Source organism: Lolium rigidum, chromosome 4 (genome assembly GCF_022539505.1).
Source record: "Lolium rigidum isolate FL_2022 chromosome 4, APGP_CSIRO_Lrig_0.1, whole genome shotgun sequence".
NCBI classification, from domain to species: Eukaryota; Viridiplantae; Streptophyta; class Magnoliopsida; order Poales; family Poaceae; genus Lolium; species Lolium rigidum.
In genome coordinates this window covers 145,790,670-145,800,749 of record NC_061511.1, presented here as the reverse complement: position 1 = coordinate 145,800,749, position 10,080 = coordinate 145,790,670, and the positions used below count along the sequence as shown (strand labels likewise).

General features: G+C 44.8%; 1 protein-coding gene and 1 non-coding gene across 2 annotated transcripts; both read right to left on the bottom strand.

Moving 5' to 3' along the window:
- Positions 1-2,843: 2,843 nt before the first annotated feature.
- LOC124708610 (aquaporin NIP3-1-like) lies at positions 2,844-7,610 on the bottom strand. The gene is made up of 4 exons (XM_047240292.1): positions 6,853-7,610; positions 3,670-4,095; positions 3,527-3,588; positions 2,844-3,441 (listed from the first exon to the last, which is right to left on the bottom strand). The coding sequence occupies exons 1-4, from the start codon at positions 7,066-7,068 to the stop codon at positions 3,246-3,248; spliced, it is 900 nt and encodes a 299-aa protein (XP_047096248.1). The 5' UTR covers positions 7,069-7,610; the 3' UTR covers positions 2,844-3,245.
- LOC124650793 lies at positions 4,274-4,494 on the bottom strand. Its single transcript, XR_006987207.1, has one exon. It is a non-coding gene; the product is annotated as a small nucleolar RNA U3 (small nucleolar RNA).
- Positions 7,611-10,080: the final 2,470 nt, after the last annotated feature.

Below are 10,080 nucleotides of genomic sequence, written 5' to 3'. Positions count from 1 at the left end.
TGCTAGCACGAGCAAATCATCAACTAGAAGTGTAGCCGGGAAGCAATCAAGTGCACCCCTCAAGGCCAAGCAAGCGACAACAAGTAGGAAAAGAAAGAAAGTTCCCCAGTTCGGAGAACAGACCAAACAATCGATCCCACCCCTCAAAGTGTTAGATGTTCCCAAGATGCTGCACTATCCATTGCTGATATAGCCCCTAAATTTGTCTACGGGGATAACTTGGTCAACAGAGAGCGGCAGCATCAACTGCCAACGCATATGCGGAATTTGCATCAGTGGTACCTTGATGTGTGCAAGGAGGACACAAAATTGTTCGTGGCGAATATCCCAGAAGAATATTACTTCCGAAGGGAGGATCTCCATATTGAGATTTCCGAACTCTGGCAGTTATTCAATTTAGACTCCCTCGACAAATCTCTCATGAGCTGCTATTGCTTGTAAGTTGTTAACTACATATAAGTTCATGTTCATTCAGTTGTTCATGTTCATTGCATATACTCACTATATCTTATGTACTCTCTTATGCAGATCGATGAATGCAGAATAAAGAATATAACCAATATTGGGTTTGTTGATCCAGATCATAACACGGTAAGGGATAAGACCCAAGAAACGGGGGGGGGGGTCTCTAGCAGAGCCCGTAAACCACGCCGGAACCGTATTTTTCCGGCCGATTTACGGGTTCGGGTTGAAAGTGGCGCAGAACAGAGACCGAACTCGCCGTCCGGCCAAAAAAAAAATTTCTGGGGCCCGAAATTTTTTAGACTCGACCCCTACTAATACGGACCAAAGGGTGGTTTACATGCCCAAAACTGAACGGACTTCTCTAGCGCGCTGTCCGTACAATCGCCTCCAGCTGCCGATTTCTGGCTGCTTTGCTAAAATTATTCGACGACGACCGAGTTCGTGGCTGCATGCGAGACTTGCGGCGGACGTACACAGCAGGCTATGGCGCGACGTGATGGCAAATAGACTGCACAGCGTGGCTGCATACGCGAGTAAGAGCAGCAGCTACCAGCTGCATACGGGGCGCGGCCAAGAGCTGGAGCTAGCAGCTGCATAAGCGCCGGCCAAGAGCTGCTACCTGCGGCAATCAATCTTAAGCAATCATCAATTTCAGCTTTGGAGCAAGCGGAGCGGCAGCAGCAATCTCGGTTGTGTCCGGCCGCGTCCGGCCGGACGGCCGGACCTACGCCTCATCGAGCTGTGCGCAACCGTCCTCGCCTCACCCTTAAGCTCGCGGCTGTAGTCGGGGGCGTGGCCGCCGGTCTGCACGGGGAGATCTAGGGAGCAGTCCGGACAGTTCTTGTGAAGAAGATGATGATTTTTCAAATATTTTGTTTTTCGGTTTTAGTTTACGGGCTCTGTTCTGCGCGAGCAGTTTTGCGACCCGTAAACACGTTTTCGGAAGACTGAACTCGAGTTTTTGGGTTTGCATTTTTACGGGCTCTGCTAGAGATGCTCTAAGGTTTATAACGGAGCAACATTTCTGTGATTCAGTACTGTTTCCTTGCAACTACATGTGAGAGTCTTACTGATCTGTTGTACACATTCAATTTTTCTTACTCGATGTTAAGTGTAATTCATGACGTATATATATATAAACATGTGCAGTGTGTACTGGATTCTTCTATACATTCAAGTTGATAAGGGAATAGTTGAAGTAAGGGACCCATTGAGTAGAAGCCTGGAAGGGTTCTTTGACTTGCAGAACTTGCTCCAGAGGTAATTTCAATCATTAATTGCCGCGTTATTTCTTTCGTGAGATATCAATTAATTATACACTCATTCAAACATTGTTTTGCCTGGCAGGGTTTGGAAAGTTTTCAAGAAACACAATAAGGGTAACTTCGCAGAGAAGCTAACATTTACTCCTGTACCGTGCGGCCAGCAGCCACAAGGGACGAATCTATGTGGATACTACGTTTGCGAGTACATTCGCATGTTAACCACTGAGAAGAACGATAATAGATTCAACGTAAGCAATAACATTCACAACTTTAATTTGTTATCATCAATATTTCGTATCAAGATTGATATAGTCATATTCATTTTCCTATATAGGTCGAGTTCATGAGGGAGAAGCTCAAACCACGCGAACACCTACTAGGAATTGCGGAGGAAGTGGCGATGAGACGAAGCCAGGTTTACTCAAAATAGGAAATGGTCATGATCCCCTTGTAATAGTTTGAATAGACGACGAGCTCTAGTCCCAGTAGTCGTGAGCTCAATGTATATGTAAAGAGTCTACTAATAGACTTTTGCTTCGAATGTTTGTTTGTTCGATCTATATATAATGCATGAACGTGTACTACTTGTTTAGTAGCGTTCAAATATATGAGAATTTTATTTTGAAATGAAAAAATGAAATAAAACGGGGCGGTGGCGGGAGGGGGGTTGCTGTACCCCTCAAACCCTAAAGGAGGAGCGTCCTGCGGGCGCCACATAGAGGGCCTTTTGTCGCGGGCTGTATTACCACCCGCGACAATAGGGGGTGTCCATGCGCGCCCCGCGGCTGCCACGTGGTGGACCTTATGTCGCGGGTGGTAAACGACCCGTGACAAAAGGTTGGGCCTTCGTCGCAGCTGGCCGCCCACGATATTAGGCCTGTTTTCCACTAAGCGCCACGGTGCGAGTTCCGCTTGTCAAGTATGATGTCAAACTAACTAACCTAATACTCCCGCTGATCTATAATACTTGATGCGAAAATGGATGTATTTAGATGCAGTGCAACGGTTTATCCAGAAGTTATGGTCCTCCGTAAAAAAAATCATAAATTAGTACCTTGCTCCAAAACTTGATGTTTCGTGCAACTTACTCCATAAAGAAAGAGAAACCGTAGATGGATACAGACATACAGTATACCACTTAATCAAAGGAGTCTTTGGTTCAGTACATTCACGCGGCCAGATGCCCGCCAGCCGGCGCATCGGCGTTTATTTTGACACTGAAACTGACACTACACGACCGAGCGGCGAACACCGCAGATGGTTCACAAATTAACTGAAACACAAGTCCACGTCGTTCTGAACGAAGCAGAGCGACTCACGGTATGAAGGCAGTCTCACTGGAAACTGGAAACTGGAAATCGTAGTAATGGACCGATCATACCTGATCGTAGTAATCGTAGTACTGTATGTAGTAGTTGCAGCTCGCCAGAGAGATCGTAATAAGTAAGCGTTGATCAGCATTCAGCGACCAACCGGACACGCACGGATGGGATCGGAGTTGTGTGCGCGCATCGATCAGCGCCGGAAGCTCCGCTGCGGGCGCGGGGTCTCGCCGTTGACGTCCCTCAGCTTGACCGCCGTGTACACGCCGGCGCCGGCCACCGCGCCCAGCGTCGGCGCCACCAGGTATATCCACAGCTGCCTGTAGTTCCCCGCAGCCACCGCCGGTCCCAGCGTCCTCACCGGGTTCATCGACCCTCCCGTCGTCGGCCTGCAAGACAAGCACGCACGCGTCAGGATGGGCTACCTCGGAAAACTCAGTTCACATATGGTGCAAGTTGCGTTGCGCAGCTTACCCGGCCACAAGGATGTTTAGCGTCACGGCTGCTCCAACGGCGATCCCGGCGAGCTCGCCCACCTGCATGCCACAACGGGAAGAAATTGCAGATGAATCCTTGAAGAGAGTGGAGAAGAGGATGTGGGTCGGTCAGTGACGCACGGCTCGGGTGTCGGTGGCGACGGCAGTGACGACGAAGAGGAGGTTGAAGGTGATGATGAACTCGGTGAAGAAGGCCTGGGCGGTGGAGATGGTGACGTCGGGGACGGTGACGCCGCCGGAGAGGAAGGGGTGGAAGACGCCCTTGAGCGCGAAGCTGGCGCAGATGGAGCCCAGCACCTGGACGGCCACGTAGGCGGGGACCTGGAGCCAGGGGAAGTGGCGCAGCGCCGCGAACGCGATGGTCAGCGACGGGTTCAGGTGCGCGCCGGAGATGTGCCCCGTCGACAGGATGATGGTCGTCACTGCCAGCCCCGCGCACGCCGCGTTGCCGAACGGCGAGATCGCGCCGCCGTACTTCTGGTTCACGATCGGCGCAGCCGTCGCGAAGAAGATGAGGATGAACGTGCCAACAAACTCAGCGCCCAGCTGCACAAATGCCATTCGTCAGTTAACGCATTGCTCATGTCTCATTAGCAGGCAACAACGAGTACCCTCTTCACTTAAACACAAGCTGGCAATGCAGACATGCTACTACAAAGTTCAGGCTCCTACTGCTCCGTGTGCCATTGGCACCATTCGTCAAAAAAGCAAAAAAAGAAAGGAAAGTCTGTCAGACAACCTCTAGGCCGTAATGCCCAAGCCGGAGCCAGGCAAGAACGATCATCTACAGCCACCGGATGAGACTCCATCAGAGGCACCCAAGCCGTTAATCACGCTCTGGTCTAGAGGTCAGAATGCATCAGCCAGACTGAAGTGCTTGCCTCCTTATTGGTAAGGATGCAACGGTACGATCCTATAGAATAGATCCTGTCTAAGTAAGGTCGTGTTGCAAATGTGGAATCATCGCCTTATAAACTGGTTCTTCGGCTTCTAAACTGGCGGGGTGGTACTAAACAAACAGCCACACTTCGTCGTACGCAGTGCTCAGTTTTAAGGACCCATGGTTCATGGCCTATGTGCTGTGACAAAGAAGGAGCGAGGCCCAGCCCGTCTAGAAAATATTTCGGTACTATTTTGTGGCACGCAAACACAACGCTGAAACGGAAAGATAAACAATATAAAACTAATATTGCTAAATAAATCATGAAATATATTTATGCGATATGCATATACCATTATGGTTGTTGATAGTTCTTTTCTATAATCACTTGTAAAAATTTGCATTATTTGACTTTTGAAATTAGTTATACTCGTTATTTTCGGAAACAAAGGAAGTAGTTCGTACATGTTTTTCACAACAGAATCCAGTTTGTTAATGGGTGACATTCGAGTAATGGAAATAATGTGGAGGCGGAAATTTATTGAATTCGAAAGTTTAGTGTAATGCACATGTTGTCAAATGTGTATAACCTTCGTATTCAAATATAATGTCATCACATTGGAACTCTTTTTGGATGCTTTGTTCAAAATTTTAGCAAGCTAGCACAATTTTGATAATACTATAAAAAATAATATACTACAACAATCCGGAAACCATCATTGTAGACTGAGCTACATGTAGCTCGGTTTTAAAAAAATTCAAAGTCAGCAGTTTAAAGTTTCAAAAATCTGAAAATAAATTTCAATGTCAACAATGTTGTGCTATACCATGGTGTAAAATTTCAACTTGAAATACCTTATACTGTGGGATGCACAAAAATGAAAAAATCTGACATCTACAGTAGTGAACAGTGCAAGGTTTCAAAATCTCAAAATATGTTAGATTTTGTTATATTTATGCAGCCCACAATAAACGGTATTTCAAGATGGCACGTATGCAGATCACAACATTGTTTACATCAAGATTTTAAAGACTTTTTTGAAACCTTAAAATATCGTTTTCAAATTTTCAAAAAAAAAAAACGAGCTATGTGTGCCTCGAGCTACAAAAATCCACACTCTAAAACCATCATATTTTGTAACAAATTATTGTATATATGGGGTGGCAAATATTATCGTTAGTCATAGTTCCGTGGCCAAGGAATGAAAAACAAGTTTTTTTAATACCTTATGGGAGAGTCATCATAAGTTAAATGCTCTGTTTACATGAATTCACGTTCAAGTTTATTTTGTCAGTGTTTCTTTTTTAAAAACAAATACTAGTAAGCGAAAAGTGGGTTTAGCACCCGAGCTCTTGTGAGCTCGATTTAAAAAACTACAATTTTTCTCTATAAAAATTCCTAAAATTGGCAAGTGCATACACATGTCTAGTATGTATGACCAAATTTGAATCAAAAATCATTTCATATGTCATCTTCACAAAGAAGACAAATATTTGAAGAAAATAGAGTTATTTTTTTGCCATCTCGATGCCACGATTTGTGGTTTTTGTGTAGCCGGAGGTACAATGTATTATTTATCAAAACTATGCAAACATGTATAGAACTTGTGCATTTATCCACCTTAATTTATTTTAGATTTTTTTATGAAACTTTAGAGTATTGTTTTTGAATTTTTAAGTACCAAATTCACTTAAGCTCAGGAGCGCAAACACTGCACTCTAGTAAGGTGCTATTAAGAGGTTAGACATTCTATTAGGATATAATCTTTAGAAATTCAATTTCATTACAGAGACCATAGGGAACTGTTTTGGCAATTTCAGCACCACTCACGAAAATCAAAACGGATCCAAAGAGTGCAGCATACGAGCTTGCAAAGCATTTCAGGACAGTTCAAAATCAGGCAGTCTATTAGTTTAACTTCCTGATTCTATCTTTCATATAATTGAAGAAGATTGTATTTCCCTTGACCTTATATACATGAACAAAGCTTCTTCGTCTTGATCTGACAAAAATCAGGCTGTATTTTTATCTATCGGTTGCATAAACGCTCTCCAACATATTTCCACATAAACCTATTTTACCTAGAGAAGTGTTTTTATTAAGAAAAATCCGGAAGAACCAAATTATGAAATTGGGGTTGGTTGGTATTATTTGCTGACGTAATTCAGGTGACTTTGAGTCAAACACGTGTGGGGCTGCATCGGACGGCTCCATATGTGAGTGACTCAAGGTCGCCGTGCATTCAGTTAGAGGATTATACCATCACGCACTACACATTATGCGGCACCTACCTACTTGAAAAAAAGGCCCCGTGCACAATTTCGGAAAAGAAGAGAAATCCATTTCCAGAAACGCAAGAAGGAAGAAGAGGGGAAACTCATCCATGGCGAGCAGCGCGCAATGTGCACAGTGCATGGCGTACCTTGCGAGTGAGCGAGATGTCCGGCGCGGGGATTTCCAGGACGCAGGCGTTGGGCGCCATCCACGCGTCCACCGGCAGGCACTTGCACCGCGGCATCGACTTGCGGTCGTACGACAGCGAGTCCACCCTCGGCCCCGCGAACAGCGGCGCCGGCGTGCCCGGCGTCGCCGGCGTCGACAGGTTCGGCGTCTCCGCCCCCGTGGTGGCCGCCTCCATCACAGCACCTCGCGGCTTAAGCAGCCAACTCTCTCTTCTATTTTTTTGGTTTTTTCTTGGCGAATGTGGTGGAATGGAAATAGGGGGATGCGCTGCACTAATTACATGATTTGATGGTTTTTTCAGGGGTAATGCTACGGCTGTGGGAGGATTGGCTCCAGGATCACGAGACCGGACTGACGTCTACTGCTAGGGAAACATGATTGGATTTTCTGTCAACTTTTTTTGGTGTTTTTTGGTCTGGGTGGCAAAGCAAAGATGGTGGACAAATTTACATGATCTGGAGGCTTTTCTAGATTTTGTGCTAAGGACTCAGTGGGGATAAATCCAGCCTAGCTAGGTATGCAACTCTGCTACTTCTGAGGGACTACGAAGGAAGTGATTTTTTTGTGGTTTTTTTGGTGGATCTGAATCGATGCTTGAGACGGTTTGTTCTACATGCTTCACAGGTTTTTTCTCAAGGTTTGGCTAAGGGATGGGAAGGGGAATGGTGCCCAGCTCTACCTCAAGAAAAACTCCGATCTTTCTCGGATTTGAGGAGAGGGAAACGGTGCATGTGGATGGCAAGAACAGGAGCAGGGAGAACAGAGTTGTGCTAGATGCAATGCAGGATGGATGTGATCAGCTGGAAGGCAAGGATGAGGAAGGAGCAGTGGGATGGGAGAGATGGAGTTGGTGTGGGTGGAGCTGTGTATATAGCCGAGAGCTAGCACATGAGTCGATGGATCGAGGTCAATGCCTTCCTCCACTTCTCGAGGCATCTCTCTTCCAAGTTCCAACTGCTCTGCTACAATAATGCACGCCGACTAATGGAAAGCCAGGCAGGGAATCGGTCGATCGCGTCATCACAAGCTCCTGAATTAAACGAGCGACAATAGCAGCAGCATTATTTTGAAGGCAAGCAAACGAAATACAGAGTGGAGCAGGCGATTCACATAACATAAACGATATAAACGCCAAACTAAGAGATATATTAGGATGTACCGATTATGTCTAGGCCACTCAAAATCATAACATCTTCAGCAAGTTTCCGAAGCCGTCGCTCTCAGTCGATCAGACCATGCGTGCATGACACCCTGCATAGAAGAATCGTTTGAACATACATGCTGGCCCTTTGCTATGTTATTATACTGATGCGATATTTATCATTGCCCTTTGATTAATTAGAACCCCGGTCAAATGGAGCTCTTGTTAGAATATTGCAGGATATCGCCCAGTGTTTGAGCTGTGCATGTGCAGTCTGATCGAAACGATACAAGATGGGAGTATTAGCCGGTGTCGGACATGCATGTTACGACTTAGGACACCAGATCAAGTGACCTCAATCTGCTGAATCCGAAGATTCCTAATCTTACTCTATACAAGGGAGCACTATAAATTACTATGTAGTTAGCACATGGAGCCACTGTCTTTGACCCAGAGATGCTTTGAGAGCTGATGCACTTACCACTCAAGTGGCGCCAAGGATTGTCAGGGCTGTCATTTCCTCCTCCTGGTGAGAGTGAAGACCTCAATCTGCAAGATAAAATACTAAAGGAAAATAGAATTCAATGTGCAAAAAGGAAAATAAAAGAGTTAAGACCTTATTACAACGAATCTTGTGCCAGGACCTCCGATGTCTACATCGCGTTCCACCCTTCTAAAGCAATCCTTGATTGCATCTGTCGTCAAATCCCGAAGACACTGACTTAGAACAACCAACACGAAATGCATGGATAAATGATCGATCATGCACACTGCTGACAGTGGCTCTATGTCTTAGTTTGGCTAGCCAGCTAAGATAGTTAATATGATTACGCCGTGAATTTAAAAATCCAGTGATGGGAGCTTGTTGGCTCTCTATCACAATTGGTTGGCTAACACTGAAGTCTGAACAGATAGCAGCCGAGCGTGCTGCAAATTGAAAACCAAGTGTTTCCATTTCGACCAGACAGTTTGTATGTGTGTGCTACCACCAACCATTATTTCGTTCGCGATGATACCATCAATCATTCCGTGGCTAACTAATATAGCAAAAGCCGCTTAATTCCTTAAATGCTTCGCGGTCCATGATGAAGAATCATCCACCTAAAGCGATCGATGCCCGGATTGCTACCTCAGCCTTTCCCCGAGCGCAAGCCCTTTTAGCCGCTAACACCACAACAAGTAAGATTAGGACCTTTCCAAGAACTAAAGAAGATTGTTCGCAGGAAAAAAGAACTAAAGAGAATTGTGCTGGCAACGTGAGCCAACAGATGAGTTAGAAGCTATTGTAGAAGTACGACTGTTGTCTACGCAAGAGATTAAACTAAAAAGTCGATACAATGTGCATATTGCTTGCCTTTTGTGTTAAGATAAACTTAAATGGTACCAACTTTAAAAGCACAATTTATTTTGGAGGAAGATTTAAATACAAGATACTTTCATAGTACTGCAAATGGTAGACACTAGAAGAAATTGGTTCAAGAAAAAGGCAAGGTCGAAATACATGAGAAACTCAAATCATACATAAAATGTTATTATAAAAATCTGTTTTGGGAACCTGAAGAAATAAAATTCTCATTGGACGAATCCCAAAAAGATGGCATACCCCAAGTTTCCGAGGACGGGTAAAAGAAGGCAGTTTTTCAAATGGAACACAACAAAGCCCCATGGAAGGATGGCTTTCCACCTGAGTTCTATCAAAATTTAGGAGATCATTAAATCAGACTTGCTAGAACTGTTCACCATTGTTCATGCTGGACATTTAAACCAATTCCTCATAAATTTTGGTGAGATAATTTCGTTGCCAAAGGTTAATGAAGAAGAATGGATCCAACAATACACCTATGTATCTTCTTAACGTGAGCCTCAAATTTTCACAAAAAACATAACTCTAAGGCTGAATTCGAAGGCTGGACATGTTGTTCATTCCACTAAGATTTATTATGCAAGGAAGGAATATCCTAGATGAGGAAGTAACCTTCCATGAAACAATTAAGCTTCATCCAAAAAAATTAAATGGGTTGATAAAGATTGTTGTCAAAAAAGCTT